Source organism: Manis pentadactyla, chromosome 16, assembly GCF_030020395.1.
Source record: "Manis pentadactyla isolate mManPen7 chromosome 16, mManPen7.hap1, whole genome shotgun sequence".
Lineage (NCBI taxonomy): Eukaryota > Metazoa > Chordata > Mammalia > Pholidota > Manidae > Manis > Manis pentadactyla.
In genome coordinates this window covers 77266205-77284775 of record NC_080034.1, presented here as the reverse complement: position 1 = coordinate 77284775, position 18571 = coordinate 77266205, and the positions used below count along the sequence as shown (strand labels likewise).

General features: G+C 43.6%; 1 protein-coding gene across 6 annotated transcripts in view; it reads right to left on the bottom strand.

The window, feature by feature from the left end:
• Positions 1 to 16134, bottom strand: part of KIF13A (kinesin family member 13A) — a 181798-nt gene extending 165664 nt beyond the window's left edge. For 3 of the 6 annotated variants that reach the window (XM_057493810.1, XM_057493812.1, XM_057493811.1), the window contains exons 1-2: positions 15913 to 16133; positions 15648 to 15738 (exon numbers count right to left, since the gene is read on the bottom strand). In XM_057493810.1, the coding sequence (XP_057349793.1) occupies positions 15648 to 15738; positions 15913 to 15967 (146 nt within the window). In that variant the 5' untranslated portion in view covers positions 15968 to 16133. Of the gene's footprint in view, positions 1 to 15647; positions 15739 to 15912 lie in introns of all 6 variants that reach the window. The other 3 variants (XM_057493813.1, XM_057493814.1, XR_005030137.2) reach the window with 2 other exon arrangements.
• Positions 16135 to 18571: the final 2437 nt, after the last annotated feature.

The following is an 18571-nucleotide window of genomic DNA, read 5'->3' as shown; positions in this document are numbered from 1 at the left end:
GTCAAAGAAATAATCAATCTTCCCATGTTTTCTTCCACCTGCTACTTCTATAGCTTTTCTTCTTCCTTCCTAATTACAACCCTTAAATAGAATTCGTGCCCCATATCAAATTTACCGAGTATCATAATTCTTCCAAGTGGTAAAGATACCTCAAGACAAATGCTGGGCATAGAAGCCACAGGGCATAAATATGCAAAGAAGTAAAAAGCTAACTTTTTCAAACAATAAGGCTTCTCTCTCACTTACCAACTTCACATTTCCCTGTATGGCCCCGGAAGATGACTGGTTAGCCAGAGACGGGTAAGATTCCTCAAGGGAGGAACAACCTAAGACAGGCACAGTCGCAGGGGGGCCATCAGGTGAGAAATTGGGGATCAACAGAGGTGAGGCTTAGAACCTCACCCCCCCTGTTCTGAGAGAAATCTTCTGCATACGTGGATGTTTTATTGCCCTGGTCTAGCTTGGATTAACACATAGTCTACAGGCACACACCTGATCATCTACATGTGCTCTCTTACAACACTAAACTATGTTTTCTACCTTTATCTTGTATCTACCTACCACTTCAGCATTTTATTAAAAATAATAATAATAAAGAGAGAAATGTGGTATCCACATATAAATCAAGTATAAAAACCAAATGAGTATTCATATTTGAACTGACTGTTTATAGTTCACAATGCATGAGCAAAACCGAAAGTTTCTGTGATGGCTGCCCTTGCACTGTTCACCATGTAACTTATTCATTATGTAAGAATTTGTTCTCCATGTAAGAACTTGTTTGTTATGCCTCAGAAGATTGGAGACTGACGAAAATTAGGCTTGGGGTGGAATAATGATTGTGCATTGAGTATTGACTCCCCTATACAGAATTTTATTGTCGTTAACAACCATTTGATCAATAAATATGAGAGATGCCCTCACAAAAAAAAAAAAAAAAAAAAAAAGGACAGACTTCCAATGGTAAAATAAATTAGTAACCGGGATGTAATGTATAGCGTAAGGAATATAGTCAAGATATTGTAACCGCCTGGTAGGGTGATAGCTGGAACCTAGAATTATGTATATAAATGTTCTACCACTGTGTTGTACACTTGAAACTCATGTAATGTAATACTGTGTGTCAACTACCCTTCAATAAAAAATAATTATTTAAAAAAAAAAAAAAAAAAGAACATAAGGGATGTGAGCATTCCGCAGGAATGGGTTGTTTTAATTTGTCTGAATTCTCTCAGACTGTTCAAGTTCAGTTGGGCAATATTCACCATATCATAGATAAGTTTTCACAAATGCCTAAGGTGCCTAACTGGTTCTCTTGGTTGCACTGGAGATGGCTGGTAATTACAGGTATGCTTTGGTTATGTAACTATACTCCTATTATGTTAATGTGTGTGTGCAATTTAAGTAGTAGCTTAAAACCTATACATGCTGAAGTTACTCTACAAGAAGATATGTCAAAGAAATAATCAATCTTCCCATGTTTTCTTCCGCCTGCTACTTCTATAGCTTTTCTTCTTCCTTCCTAATTACAACCCTTAAATAGAATTCGTGCCTCATATCAAATTTACCGAGTATCATAATTCTTCCAAGTGGTAAAAATACCTCAAGACAAATGCTGGGCATAGAAGCTACAGGGCATAAATATGCAAAGAAGTAAAAAGCTAACCTTTTCAAACAATAAGGCTTCTCTCTCACTTGCCAACTTTACATTTCCCTGTATGGCCCCGGAAGATGACTGGTTAGCCAGAGACGGGTAAGATTCCTCAAGGGAGGAACAACCTAAGACAGGCACAGTCACAGGGGGGCCATCAGGTGAGAAATTGGGGATCAACAGAGGTGAGGCTTAGAACCTCACCCCCCCGTTCTGAGAGAAATCTTCTGCATACGTGGATGTTTTATTGCCCTGGTCTAGCTTGGATTAACACATAGTCTACAGGCACACACCTGATCATCTACATTTGCTCTCTTACAACACTAAACTATGTTTTCTACCTTTATCTTGTATCTACCTACCACTTCAGCATTTTATTAAAAATAATAATAATAAAGAGAAATGTGGTATCCACATATAAATCAAGTATAAAAACCAAATGAGTATTCATATTTGAACTGTTTATAGTTCATAATGCATGAGCAAAACCGAAAGTTTCTGTGATGACTGCCCTTGTACTGTTCACCATGTAACTTATTCACTATGTAAGAATTTATTTTCCATGTAAGAACTTGTTTGTTATGCCTCAGAAGATTGGAGACTGACGAAAATTAGGCTTGGGGTGGATTAATGATTGTGCATTGAGCATTGACTCCCCTATACAGAATTTTATTGTCGTTAACAACCATTTGATCAATAAATATGAGAGATGCCCTCAGAGAAAAAAAAAAAAGGACAGACTTCCAATGGTAAAATAAATAAGTAACCGGGATGTAATGTATAGCATAAGGAATATAGTCAAGATATTGTAACAGCTTGGTAGGGTGATAGCTGGAACCTAGAATTATGTATATAAATGTTCTACCACTGTGTTGTACACTTGAAACTAATGTAATGTAATACTGTGCATCAACTACCCTTCAATAAAAAATAATTATTAAAAAAAAAAAAAAGAACAAAGGAAAACTGAAGGGGTAAAACAGGAGCAGACTCACAGGCTCTGAGGGACTAACGGTTACCAAAGGGAAGGTGTTGGGGAGGGTGGGTGGGGACAGTGGGAGAAAGGGATCAGGGATCAGCACACACAGTACAGTAGGTCACAGCGAAGGCAGTAGGGCACAGAGAAGATAAGTAGTGACTCTACAGCATCTTACTGTGCTGACGGACAGTGACTACAATGGGGTGGTGGGGGGGACTTGATAACATGGGTGAATGTTGAAACCACAGTGTTGCTCATGTGAAACCTTCATAAGATTGTATATCAATGATACCTTAATTCAAAAAAAAACTGAAGCTATCTAACACGTACCTCATACCTTAAAATGTCTGACTACAGAATGGGACCCACGGAGTCTGGCCTTCTCCCCAGATCACCCAGCTGCTTTGGCAAGAACAATCAAAGCCATCAAGATGCCAGCGCTAAGCGCCCAGGCCATTCACACCCTGTAACTCCTCCTCTCCACTGCCCTGTTCTGTCCTTTGGTTCCAGGGCTGGGATGGGCAGATGGGGGGACAGCAATGGATGCAGAGCAGGTGGAAGAGGTCAGACAGCACAGCTGAGAGCAGGGAGGGGCGAATGGGAGAAGCACACACCTGTGCCTCCCCACTTTCAAAGCCACGGGCTATGTGTGATAGTTGAGACAGTTTATATACAAAGGGGAACAGAAAAGAAAAGAAAAGCACACATTTCATGTTCGTTCATGTCAATGTACGAAGTATTTAGCACATTGGAACTTTTCATTATCCTCTGTGTTAGTTTGTGTGCATTTTTGCACACAAAAATTGGAGAGACTGATTAAAATTTGAGGGCATACATTTTTCCCTTATTCACACACACACACACACACACACAGAGACACACACACAAATATACATGTGCTTAGGTTGCATGGTGTATTTTTTCTAAGTTTTGATAAAATGACTAGAAAATTCAAAGGAAACTAGAATGTTTCTATGAAATAGCCTAAATATATTTTCCAAATGTAGTGCCAGCCAAAGAATGCCAAAAACCAAAAAATTACAAAAACAAAGAGGAATAAAATATATTTGCTTAAGAGGTACCAGAAAACCAGATATACAAGTAAAAATATTCCTCTGTTTTGAATTTTTTAATAGAGATGCCTCTGAGTCCATGTCTGCACAGTGGTGAACACTGGCTCAAGAATCACCAATCAGGAGACTGGGATAATAAAGTCAGTTGCCTCAGGAAGAAAATCTAAAGCATAGAAGCCACCCAATATTACTGCACACAATGTTTCAGTAGCTTCTGACAATCACTTCCTCAGAAGTCAGGTATAGTTGGGTAGGACTGTCTATGAGTTCCCTATACTAAAGAAAGACTAGTAATCATATATCCAATTAACGGAAATATAATCAGGTACAACAAACATTTCCTAAGAACGTCCTATGTCTAAGGTAACAGAAGCCCCAGACCCAATAACTAGAACAGAGAGCTGAGCTCCACAACTGAAACGAGAGTCCCATGCCTACAACCAGGACAGATCTGCAAACAGGCCCTTGTGTTCTTCAGATACTCTGGCAATGGCGAAATTCCAGGGAAGCCTGTTTTCACTTGGGTTTTCCCCCTCAGATCTGATTCTAAGCTTTGGTGCACCCTCCCATCACCAGCCCCCATTCTTTGCACTTACACTTTTAAAAAGGTGTCAAAGTTTTCTCAAGAACATTTACTTCTTGCAAGTATTTGCATACAATTTCTGGACATAGATTCTTTACCCGAATGAATGACTACCAAGTGAGCAGAGACTGGTGAACAGCCGTTGTGTAAGGAGTCCCCCTCTCAACGGAATTCACTGCATCATCTCAGCAGAGGGGTGCTCCTCGGCATCAGCTGAGAAAGGGGAAGTCTTGATCTGACATCACTGCAAAGGCAGGCTTTCAAAGATACCACATTAAGGGCCCACATTTAAACCAATTCAACAGAAAACTCCTAACACCTGAAAGTGAGAATTTCGAGATTTCCTTCTACTATTGCTCCTTTTAAGGGTTTAAAGAAAACAAACCAACCTTCATTTATTAAACATGGAATGGGTAAGAAACTATATTAGAAACAAAACCCAGGTCAGTGAGCTTTAAGTGTTCCACAGTAATAAAAATAATAAAATTATCAGCCCTCAGTGTGTTAAGTGCCAGGCACCGTGCTAACCTTCCCCGTCTCTATGATGTCTGTGCTTTTTCTATTCCCACTTTACAAATAAGGAAATCAAGTCACAGAGGGCTAAGGGACTTGCTAACAAGTGGTGGGGTAGGATCCAAACACAAGTTGCTGGCCTCTGAAGTCTGCTCAAAGAGTCTTGGTCACTAACTACACCATTCTGTCACAATCCCTGATGGTGTTTTACAAAAACAGATATTTACACTAACTGGTGGCCACAGAGACACTGCAAAAGGCAAATAAAAGATTTCCTTTCATTGGGAGTAAAAGCCCTAGCTCAGATACAGGATAATTTGCAGTACTTATAAAAACTTAAACTTTGGTTAGGCTTTTAACTAGTGAGGTTATTTCAATATATCAAACTACAAAATCAAAGATGTACCCTGCCATTCAAAAAATTCAGTTATACACACCAATGAGGACTCTTTGTTCAATTTTTAAAAGAAAAAAATCCTTTAACAATTTCTAGTATATGCTTTGGCCTAAAGGACCAAAGGAGTCCAAGAAGCTCAAAACCCTGGCAGCTGATTTTCTCCCAGACATCACAGACCCCGGGACGAGCAGCTGCACGCCGCAGGCCAGGGGTCGCCCACGGCGACATTCCCATCAGTTCCCAGGGAAGGAGAAAACGAACAAAACTAAATTTATCCAATGTTGAAATTCTAATTATGTCCTTCCTTCTACTCTGTTAAGACATCCTTTATCTTATTAAACAAAGTATCAAGATACAGTGATGTATTTGTTTTAGTGTGCTTATTTGGCACATTTAAAATAAGTTGAAAACGATGCTTATCCAAATTTTTATTTCTACTTAAAAAAAAATTTGATTCTCAAGTCTGGGAATCAATGAGCAAGGATAACTTGAAGTCACCCTTGGAAAAAGCTAACTAAGTAATAAGCTGGCTAGAGAATTTTAAAAATATATCCCTCAGGAGTGCCATAGACCAGCAATTTTGGAAAATTATTTCCACTGCATAATTCATCATAAAAATGCAGACTACGCTCTCTGCCTCCAGAGAGGAGTACTGTGATATCAAGGCCAGCAATACTTCAAGGCTTCAGAAAACTTGGTTGTATTACCATGCTAATGCTATCTGTTTGCACTGTAACTCTAGATCAAAATAGCAGATGTTTAAAACTGGATAGGGCTGCTCCAATTTAACACCATTATCTTGATAAGCTTTCCCTACCACATTCCTCCCTACTTATTCAAAACATCACTTACCCTTGAAGCAAGTAACTTTAAGGATCTTTCTCATGTAATAATGTAACCATTCCCTGCTAAAATTTGTACAGTGAATTCTAAACCTTAATTAACTCTGTGAATAGAAGTAGTTAAGGATAGAGAGCAAAAAAGCAACACAAGAGGAAAAAAAAAAACCCTAATAGTTTGTTACCCAGTTCAAAGAACAGCAAGTTACAACTGCTAGTTCAGCCATAAATCTTCACACATTTGTTTAGCTGGGATAACAGATAGGTGGGCACACAGCGCATCGATTCTGAGGATTTGTTTTATTAAACCACAAAATCTAAGTCTATTAAAAGGTTTATTAATCTGTTCAGCAAACCACGTGTGGGTTCATTGTTTGTGGCCTTCCAAACTGGAGATAAATCTACTGAGTCCCCACAATACAATGCCTGTGCGGTTCCCCACGTTCCTTTGCCTTCTGTGACTTTCCTGAAGCTCCCAGCTTGAGACACATGAACATCTATGGTCACCTCCTGGTGGATGTACAATCCAGGGTGTGTCTCCTCAAGACAACACGAAGAGCCAACAGCAAAAAGTAAACCTTCCCCTTCCTCAAAGGCTTCCTTCCTGTTCCCTGTCTTTTAAAAAATCTAAGGCTCCAAACCTCTTTCCCCAAGGGAACTGCACACCTCTTGTAACGGCAGCAAAACTCATCACACCTACAGACCAGACACTGAAGGGCCACAAAGAATCAGTAACTCCACTCTGCTTTCAAAAGAAAGGGTAAGAGGGTGTACACACACACACAGACACACACACAGACACACACACAGACACACACACAGACACACACACACACACACACACACACACACACACACACACACACACACACTTTGGTAGGGTTGTAGCGGAACCCTCAGAAACAAATCCAGCTGCCTAAGGAAGCTTTAAGCTGACAGCTCTGGAAATGTCATCTCTCCACCCCCATACATACATACTTATTGCATAAAACATCTGTATGCCTGTGAGAACAGCTTAAAAATTGCTGGTTGCCACATCTGTGCATGAGGAAAGCTAATTGAAACTTGTAAGTCAGATGATTTACAATGCCCTGGAGCACACACAGTCACTGCTGTCCTAGACGAGGTCACAGGAATGTAGATGTCAGTAAGGAACCCAGGCTCCTCAGCTAGCTGATAGTGACTTCAGACATCTGGAGCCAGTGGCCTGTCTTATTTTACTTGACACCTTCCATTCTCCCATCAGCTACTGCAGGCGAACAGCCTGTTACAAACAGTGACCCTGTCCTTCCCAGTTTTCCTAACATTCTGACAAGAAGTAAATTACAATACAACCCACCTCAGCTCCTATTAATGTCACCTATTTACTCTATTTGACTCAACCCTACATTTAAGTACACTTGAGGTAAATCTGAATTTCAGAGCTTAAAAAACTTCACAGTTATCTGGTCTAGCCCTCAGTGGTATAGATGAAGAAACTGAGATGGAAAAGGATTCATGGCTGGCTCAAGGGCTCAGTCCAAGCTGGTGGCAGACCCAGGAAGCCCCGGCCTCCCCCCTGAGCCCGTCATGTCATGCTCCCCCTGCAGGGCTCTCCAGGGCTCAGCAACCCTGCAGGAGCCGAGGCTGGGCCGCGACATGGTACAGGGCCTGGAGCAAGGAACTGCGGTGCACACGTGGGTGAACACATGCTCCCCACGTGGGCAGCAGGTAAGGAGGCAGGCAAGTACCCTGCATCCAGATGGTTTAGACAATTCCTTGCCCCACAGTTACGATAAAACAAATAAGGAGAGGTGTTTTGATTAAATACACCTGGCTAGAGAGTGCGAGACTTTTTTGTTATAGGAATTTATTTCACTTTGTGAGGCTTTACCTTCACAATAATACATAGTCTTGGCACGAAAAATACCCTATTAAAGTTCTACAAATTGCCTTAAGGTAAACATTTAGGCTGGTCTTATGAGATTTTCTGACACTAATTCTGAGAAAGCTAATGGTTATGAGGACTTACATACATGATCAAAATCAAAATGGTAAAATAAATCAAAGGATAAGTTGTGAAATTGGGATTTTAAACTTAGTTTATTAAAATAAACAAGTGGTTTTCAACCTTGGCTACACATGAGAATCAACTGCCTGCATCCAGCCCAGTCAAGCCTTTGGATGACTCAAGCCTCAGGCTTCCAGCCTCCAGAGGTGAGACCCAGACTTTGCGGAGCAGAGACAAGTCTTATCTACTCGGTTCTGTCCAAATTCATGACCCACAGAATCTATGGACAAAAGAGAATGGTTGTCCTAGACCACCCCAAAATTTCTCGGTGATTTGTTAAGCAACAATAGTTAACTGAGACTTCTGCGAAGCATTTAAAAATCCCAGTGCCTACGAGGCGCTACAACCCAATTAAGCCAGAATCTTTGGGGGTGGGATTCCAGGTGATTCTAATGTGCAACCAAGTTTTAGAACCATATCTAGACCTGTGCCGTCCAATACAGTAGCCACCTGCCACATGTAGTTGTTTGTATTTAAATTAATGAGAATAAAATTTAAAATTCAGTCCTTCCATTGCACTAGGTACAGTTTAAGTGCTTAATCGTATGTGGTTAGGGTTACCATATTGGAGAGAAGACATGTGGAATGTTTCCATCATCACAGAAAATTCTGTCGGACAGTGCTCACCCAGATCAGTAGCTCTAAAGCTTGGTCTGGAACTAACAGCATGGCACCATCTGGGAACTTAGCAGAATTACTAATTCTCGGCCATCCCCCAGACCTACCGGATCAGGGCATTCTAGGGGGGCTCTCCAAATGACACTGATGCACGCTGAAGAGTAAGAACCACTGGTCTTGTCACTGTCCGTAGAAAATCATTTTTCTAGCAGCTATCCCATACTTAAATCTGAAAACTATCCATTGTAATATAAAAGGAGAGTTCATGTTGTCACACAATTTCAAAGAGTATTTTTGTGTTAACAAGCCTACTTAAGAAATGTCTTTGAATTATCAAAGGATTCTAAAAAGTCTTACAAAGATGCTCTCAGTTATTTACAATTAAGAGAAACAATCTGAAGGTCCAAAAATATAAAAATGTTAAAAATTCTGAAACTCGACAAACTACTGCAATTATTAAAATTATGATTGTGAAAACTATGTTGCATGACAAAATATAATGGGAGAAAAGCAAAACAAAATTGCAATGACAAATATGTCTATTATACTAACAAGGACAAGGTAAAGGTATAGCAAAAATAAGAATGACTTGTTAGGCTTGGCGAAACAAGGACCCCCACCCCCACACACCCCCACACACCTTTTATTTCTGCCATGCTTCTATATAGAGTCACCTATGCAAAAAATTTCAGAGTATCCAAGGAAGCAATTTTTAAAAGGATACAACTGTGCTTCGATGTGAAAAGTCCACTAGAAGAACAATTCAGTAAAATATTTCTACTGCTTTATCAATGATTCACAAATTGATCATCTCATAGGAACATGAATTCAAAGCAAGATTCAAGCGAATGGTGAGGCCTGGACTGGTTATCCTAACCCTGATAGTCTATATAAGGCTTTCTCCTCTCTTCGCTTTTAACCTTAGATGCCCCCCAAGTGAAAACTTGACATTTTTTTTGTTTCTTTAGTTTCCACATAGTTGGGTGATAAAATACCAAATAAACTAATTTCCAAGGAGAAATTTCTCATGTTTTCTTCTTACATTTTCAGATCTAAATTCCCAGAAATATTGTGTATCATGATCTTTGGAAAGATAGTTCCTGAATCTCACATAAATCACTCTTGATTTTATTAATGTTTTCATATAAATTTAAGCATTACTCCCTTTCTTGACAGCTGTTGTTAGTAAACTTCATTTTCCTACATTATCAAGGTACAAAGTGATCTGAGTATTTGGGTGTCTTGTTAGTTTCTCTGCTACTGTTTTCCCACAAGTGATGGGCTCCAAACCCCTTTACATTCTAAATGCATAAACACCTTTGCTCTGCCTCCAGGGAAGATGTGAGAAAAGGTGACTGTGGTTGAGTAACTCTGAAAACCTTGACGTTTTCAGGAAGCTTACTAACTGGGAAAGACTTGTTCCTACAAATTTCTTCAAAATATGAGCGCATGGCATGTGTAATTTTATCGATAATTTGAAGTAATCCAAGTTACCCACTTATTTCTAACTACATTTTGCCAGAAGCTGAGTTAAGTGGTAGGATGGGAGGATGATAAAATGGCCAGTTTGACATGATTTTGAAAATTTTTTCCTAGCCCAACAAGCATACACATTTAAAAATTAAAGGTGACCAGAAAAAAATCTATTAACTAATTGTGATGCAAAAATAGGATTTTTCTAAGTTTTCTAGATTTTTGTACTGAGTAGAACTAATTACCTACATGACTATGGGGAATTAAGAGTTGTCTAGGGTGGCTACTACCTTCAATTCTAGTATTTACATGCTCTTATTAAAGAGGAAATTATTGTTTTTATTTTTATTATTGGAAATTAAATAGAAAAGGAACTGGATAGAGACTTTTACCAGTAATTTTTTTTTTAATAACAGGGAGAATTTACAAAATCTTTTCTGGGTGCTGAGCATTCTTGAATACAGGCACTGAGAACACAAAGATGAACCATATATAGTATTTGGCCTGGAGAAACCTCAGAGGCTCGCTGCATACAGCGACAGCTGAGAAGGTCCTTAACAAAAAGAGGCCAACAAAAACAAAACAATGCACTTAAAAAAAACAGCAGACTATCTAGAGGAAACTATCATTAATGTCCTTGGAAAAGAGAAAAAACACTACAACCAAGAAACAAGAGGAAGATGCTATTTTTTTAAAAAGCAGAGATTAAAAGAGAGCTCTTGGAAATTAAAAATATAAAAACAAAAGAAAAATTAAACATAAGGGTTGGAAGATAAAGTGGACAAAATCCCCCAGAAAGTAGAACAAAAGATGAGAGATAAAAGTAAAAAGGAAAGTAAAATAATGAGATGACTAGTTCAGGAAACCCCTGTCCAAATAAGTGTTTTAGAAAAGAATTAAGAGGAGAATTGTTCATGAATTAACTCAGGACTTTTTTTTCCCGATCTGAAGTACACAAATTTCCAGGTCAAAAAGGCCCACAATTGTTATTTCAAGAAAATGAAGAAGAATATTCTACAAGATTCCAGAGAGGGAAAATCATGCGTTTTTCAAGTTCTCAATTTGTGACCCATTAGTGGGTTGTGAAATTAATAAGTCACAACCATCATTTCTAAAATGAATTAGAAAAGAGAGGGATATAAAATAACAGAGATATTGCACAGTGAATTTCTCATGAACCTTCACACACACACACACAGTTCATAATGTATATTTTCAACTATGGACTGTGAACAAAATGATTTTAAAGTCCTAATCTATACTGCATTACAATTATTTTTAGTGTTGTTTTTATAAGTAAGGATTTTAATCTGCCTTTATTTTATGGCAAAGAAATGGAAAACATTGACAGATAATGCAAATATTCCGTATAATGCTCTGCAAAATCCCATTAATACCATGCATTAAGAATGTTGACTCCTGTATTAGTGAAATCTAAATATTCTGCTTTCTTACAATCTACTTTGTAATATTTGAGTCAGAAAGAAGGGTAACAACACAGAAAACAGAATAGAATTCAGAGTCACCAAAAGTAATTTTATGTGGAATACTACTGCTTTTTAGGTGATCTAGCTTTTGAATTTTATATGACTTTCACTAATTTTTAAATTTCTGGTCTACGGAGACACTTGGGCAGAAGTAACCATCCTAGAAGCCTTTGGAAGAGCAGGGGACATCAACTTGGGAAACAAAACAAAACAACCTTGTAAACTATTACACATAAACTAGAAAATACATCTGCAGGTGACCAAGGTGTGGCTCTCTTCCCCTAACTTCCCTCATACCCTCTTCAAGCTACACTGTACACTTTGCAGAACAGGAAAATTGGGCAAGTCAGAACTTCGGTGCTCTTCTACTAAGAGCCCAAATTCAGCCCAATGTTTCTCTTAACTTAGCTAGGTTATATATACACACAACTTTGGATGCTTACCCAAAAATTCACTTACATACAATAATCAAGAACAGAAACTCCTATAAGTAAACAAATTTCATCATACTCTCTGCATGAAAAAGCTTCACTTCTAAAAGTTATAAAGATCAGCTTCATAAACCACCCACCAACTTATATTTTACAACCTCTATTCCCATCTATACTGGATATAAAAACCAATGAATGAGTCTTAATATACTGGCATTTAAAGATAAAAAAAGATACTTGTTGAAATATATATAAACCATATGTACTTACATCTGTGTGTCTGAAAATATGCACGAGAAATTAATGACTAGTTAGGGAATTTCTGGAGGTGAAGGGATGGAAAGGGTCAGGGCGAGAGGAAGATTTTTTGCACAGTCTGTTTATACTTTGATTTTTAAACTATAACCTATTTTAGCAAATTAGGGGTTCTCATTTCATTCATTCCATTCCCGTCTCCTGAACTGTTTGCTTCTGCATCCTATTGCACACCCTGAACACACACACACACTCATTCAGAAGTGATCTGTAGCAGGTATACTTTCACTTTCTTTGACAAAGGACTTTCTCCTGATCTTAAAAAAGTAAACCTGTACTTAGCACCTGCAAGATCAGCACAAACACCTCCTGTCTTTGCAGGCTGCTGGGACTGTGGGTCACTTTCGCAGCCCCTCCTCAATGCTTCCATCATGCTGAGAACCTAAACTCAGTGCAGGTATTTGCTGAACACCTGCTATATGCCAGGTACTGTTCGGGGGCATGGTACACAAGGGTAAGTAGGACAAGGCATAGGCCTTCAGGGAACTCAAAGCCTCAAAGAGACAGAAGAGGACAGAAGTAATTTCCTAATAATATGGTATATGCAATGGTAAAAGGATAGTCTACATAATCTACCACACTGTATTTTAACTAAGTTTTCCTCTCTCTTCTCTATCTCCCAAAGGTAAGAACCCCCTGGCATAGACACTAGGCCTGTAGTGATCTCTGCATGTGGTACCTGACAATAGGACGTTCATAAATGTCCCCTGCATAGCACTGCAATGGTATTTTAAGAAACATAGTCATATATATCTTAATGTTTTAAAATAGTGATTGGTATACAGGCCAACCATTAACCTGGATCTCTGCAATGTATTATAATCTCAGAATTTCTAAAGAAGCATCAGATCCCTAACATGTAGTCTTGACTTTGATTCCATAAGGGGAGAAGAATTATGAAAGCTCAGCCTGTTTCTTTTTCCCTGGAAATCAATGCACTTGATTGTTTTCACTGGTAGGACCAAAAAGTTTTATCCAGTAGGTTAAATTTTCTATTTATGGTTAGTATATTAGTAAATTTCTTGCAATTTTCAGAAAAACAGTAATTCTCAGTTTGATGCAGGTTTGCCAATACTAATTTCAAGCCTTCTTACACTTCAAGCTGTGGACTTCTAGGTAAAGATATTCTTGCCTTGCACTGAGCCCTATCCCCAAACAAATGATAGAAATGAACTGTAAACATAACATGAGCACTGATGCAATTAATCAATCGAGAGCCCAAGGGAGGAACTGTTCCTATTTTTAAATGCACTATTGCTTTTAAAGGAAAACCTGGTGGAGAAAAATAGGAAGCCAAGCTGCTAATGAACATCAACACGCATTTGGTGTCTCCATCCTTGCAAACAGTCATCCTGACCTACAAGCAGCACTGTGTGTGTTGACTCCTCTCAATCTGTCCGTGAACTGAATTGACCCCATCACCCCGGAGAAAGGGCCTGTCCACCGCTCTTAAGAATCATATCTGTCAGGAGGACAGAACAGAAAACACTCCTGTTTCAATGCTATTTTTATAGCTCCAGATAAGGGGCTATTCCAATAAGCAAGCACATGGATAGAAATCCAAATCACCCTGCAAACCTTTACTTAAAAGATTCTTAATAGTAACCTCAGTGGCAGCCCTAAAAATGATCAAATGATTATTTAGCATTTCTAACCAACTGTCTACTTATCATTTCTATCTAAATTCCATAAAATTAAATCTGTTTCTCTCCACAAATGACAAAGCTCCATTTCATTGAAGAACAGCTAACAGCACCACCCCTTATGGTTAAGAGTGACAAGGAGCAGGTGCCCAACCAGCAAGGAAGACAGAAGCTGCAGCTACGAAACACAAGTTACTATTCTACCTGTTTCCCAGACTGCTTTGAAGAATCTGACCCAGCAGATTTTTTTTTCTGAAACAATATAAAAATATCCAGTTTTGGGGGAAAAATGGTGATGTGGCCATCTAATTTAATATGTGAATATTTTAACTGACTCAATGAGTCTTATTTATTATCACCACGAAATACTCAACTACACCACAGCAAGTGTATGGATAATACTCTAAGTATTTTAAATGTATCTAAAAATATTGAAGGATACATCCTTTCCTGAAAAGAATTTAGCACAGTATTTTAAATACAACTTAGCTATTTACTACCACAACAATCTGCTACAGGAAGCCTAATGTTTGCAAACTGGATAAAAATTTCTATCCTCGGCACAACAATCAAAGCGTCCCTAATCTTACCTCCTTGTAAATTCTTCCCCTAAATTTAGCAAAACTGTTCTTAAATACCTCAAGATAATAGACTGGACGCAGTTGCTTCCTCTAGCAATAAAGTAACAAACCCTACCTCAGAGCCTCTCTTCAGTGAAAATCTATCAAGAGCAAAAAAAAAAAAAAAGTCACTAAATTGTGGCGCATCGATCAACAGGTGAGTTCTTGAAACTCATATGCATGTCAGAGAGGAATTAATTTTGTCAGATCTCCCCTTCACTTTTATCTTTTTACAAGCTACTACACTGCAATATTGAATAAATTCCAAACGTTTTCTTCTCGGAAGCTTACCAGAAAAAAATGCCAAATATTCAAATTATTTTAGGGCTTTTTCCCATAGTGCTGCGTGGAACAGAGCAGAATTAATAAGGATCCAACAGTTACCACTTTTCAAATGCAAATATGTTGCCATCTAGTAAATGCAGCCGCTTTTGAAACATCCCCTCCGTGTCTACACAGCTCGGGGCACTACTTTTGTTTCCTTGAAAATCAAAATTCGCGCATTACATTCAGGCATTATCTCAACCTGGCCCCAACAAAAAAAAAAACAGATTTTAAATGGCCCAGGCTAAGCCATTCATAGTGGGGGTCCCCCCGTTTCACACGCAAAGTGCCTAAACAATTCTGCCAAATAAAGCCAGCAGCGCGATGGTGGGAAGAGCCAGGGGCGCCGGACCCCACGAAGCACGAGGCCGAGGGGCGGCCCGCCGCCCGCCTCCGGCCTCAGCCTTCGGGGCTGCAGCCTGGGCCGCGGGGCCGACCGTCCTGGGCCCGCTCGGGGCCTCCGCGGGCGCGGGCGGGCGGCGGGCGCACGGCCAACAGGCGGAAGCCGCCGGGACGGGCGGGGCGGCGGGACGGGGGCAACTTGGACTTGGGACGGCCCCGGGGGGCAGCGCGCGACAAACTTGAAGCCGGCCTCCGAACAATAGAGGAGCGCCCCGTTTCCCCGGCGCGGACCCGGGGGCGCCCGCTTACCGTTCTCCCTGCTTGCTGTTGGCGGGCGGCGGGTGCAGCACCGTCTGGTTCCCGTCCATGTCCACCACGCACTTGGTGTTCAGCTCCAGCTCTGAAAGCAAAGCGGGGGCGCCGTCGCCGGTCAGGCTTCCGCGCCGCGCGGGGCTCTCCCGGGAGGGGGCCGGGCTGGCAGCCGGCGCGCCGGGCTCTCCGCGCTCGCCGCCCCCCGGCCCCGCGGCCGCCGCCCCGCCCCGGCCCCGGGAACCGCCGGCGGAGAGCTGCTCACCTCGTCGGCTCATGGGCCGGACCCGCACGGCCACTTTTACCTTGGTGTCCGCCATGGCGGCGGCGCCCGCGCGCCCCGGGGCCCCTCACGCGCGCCCCGAGCGCCGCCGCGCCGCCGAGAGCTCGTCGAGGCAGCGCCGCGGCGCGCGGGCCATCCCGGGGGAGCGCGGCGCGGGGCACGGCCGGGCCGGGAGGGGCGGCGCGCGGGGCGGGGCGGGGCGCGCGGAGGCCGCGCCGCCGGGCCCAGGCGCCGCTCTAGCCGCACGGGCCCAGCCGAGCGCGCCGCGCCGCGGCCCCTCGCGGCCGCCCCGGGCCCGGCCGCGCCGCCATCTTCCGCGCCGCCCCTGGGCCCCGGGAGGCCCCGCAGGCCGCGCGCGCTCGGGGGTGGGGGGCCCGGGCGGGAGGGTCGGCGGCGCGCACGGGAGGGTTCGCTGGCGGCGGATCCGGCCAAGGGCCGACCCCGCCGCCGGGGCGGGACCGGGGGCCGATCGCTGTGTTCGCGGGCGCTCCCTGGGCGACCGCCCCCCGGGCCCGGCCTTTTCAAGCGTCCAGAAGCCTCGATTCCCGAGTTTGGAGCTGAGGGAACCTCTCGGTTTTCCTCCAATTGGGGAAGTTCAGTCTTTCCTAAGGTCCTTGAGAGCCGTTCTGGGGCCTCCTGCGGGCGGGGCGCTGCGGGCTTGGGGCCCGCAACGCGAGTCAAGTCAGGCGTCCCGGACCCCGGCCGCACCCGACGGTGGGAGAACGGCCCCGAGCCCGGACACCGCTGCCCCGTGGGCAGGTGGAGCGAGAGGGCGTCGAGGGCCCCGACAGGCGCCCCATTCTGAGCTCTCCTTCCAAGGGACGCTCCGCTGACGCCCCTTCCTCGCCCGTCACGCTTCAGTGTCCGCTGGTCGGTCCGCCTGCGACGGGTCCGCGGCGCCCTTGCTTGCTCTCCTAGTCCCTCCACCCGTCCGTCCCGTCCGCCAGCGTGTCCTGAGCACCTACTACGCAGCAGGCACTGTTCGTGGCTCTTGGGATGTGTTACTGAACAAAGAGGGCAGAATGAACAGCCCCCCGGGGCTGACAGTCTAGTTCTGCGCCTGTCCCCGCACCTTTGGGCTCCCGTGACATCCTCACTGAGCTTCCCAGCTTTTATCTCCGTAATCTCTCCCGTGTCCAGCTTCCAGACCGATTTTTCATGAATGAAATTTTATTCTTGGACCATGCGCGCTATTTCCTTGTCCAAAAGGCCCTCCTGGTGATCTGGCCTATCCTATTCAGTATCACCCCCCACCCCCCGTTCTTCACTTCACCCAGAACCTTTTTGAATGCGAGATTTCCATCCCTGGGCTAAGCCATTGTTCTGTAGTTTCCATCAGTGTGAATTAGAGGGTTGAAGTGTGTCTCCCAAAGACATGTTCAAGTCCTCACCCCCAGTACTTACAAATGGGACCCTATTTGGCAATAGGGTCTTTGCAAATGTAATCAAGTTAAAATGGGCTCACACTGGGTTAGGGTGGGCCTCCCACCCAGTGAGTGGAATGTCTGTGAGAGAAAGGAGAGGGGCACTTGGAGAAGGCCACGTGACGGTGGCGGCGGAGACTGAGTGATGCAGCCAAAAGCCAAGGGGTGCCGGGTGAAAGGGTATCTCGCCGCGACCCTCCTTACCCAGAACGACTCAGGAGACACGGGCCCACGCCAGAGACTTTATTATCTGAAGGAGAGAGTGACTGCCCCAGACAGGGGTGGGGAGAGAGAAAGAGAGAGCGGGGAGAGCAGGGGGACAGAGAGACAGAGACAGAGAGAGCAGCAGAGAGCGAGAGAGACAGAGAGAGAGAGCAGCAGAGAGACAGACAGAGGGGGGCAGCAGCCAGCGTGGTGCCTTTTACTGTGGCGGATCCGCTGGGCCCGTTGCCTTGGGGGAGGGTCGGGATGTTTGGAGATAAGGCGGGGGAAGCCCAGCAAGCCCCAGGCCAGCCCAGGCACAATTCTCACTGGCTTACGTGCTTGGGACCGTGGGGCAAATGGAGGATAAATTACTATATTCTTACACCGAGGACTTGCAGGAGCTCCGAGAAGCTAGGAGGAGGTGGGGGAGGATTCCGCCCCGGAGCCTTCAGAGGCAGCATAGCTCTTCCAGCACCTTGATTTTGGACTTGCGGCCTCCAAAACCGGGAGAATAAATTTCTGTTATATTAAAGACGCATAGTTGTGGTAATTTGTTGTAGCGACCCTAGGAAACTAATACCGAAACAAATGTCTTTCTCCTCACGCTCATTCTCTGTTGCATCATGAAAGCTTTGAGTGCGGGACTGAGAAACTCCAACTATGTTCTGAAGGCAGTGGGAACTGAATGAAGGTTTCCGTTTTGGAGCCAGGCGCCGACCCGTTGGCAGCGTTCTGGGAGCGACTCCGAAGGCCCATCCAGACGGCCGGCGCGGTTATCTAGAGGGGCAGTGGCGACGGCTGGGACAAAGGCAGTGACAGTGCGAGTGGACCGCAGGAGGAGACGCAGGACTCACTGCGGAGGGCACAGCGGGGTGACCGGGCAGCAACGGGATGTGAGGGGTGAGAGAGGCCGCAGGGTGGCAGGCGACTGGGAGGGGTCCAAGGGGCGATGGCCCGTAAGGCGCCGTGATTCGATGTGAAGAAGCACACACAGGTCTGACGGTGACAGGGAC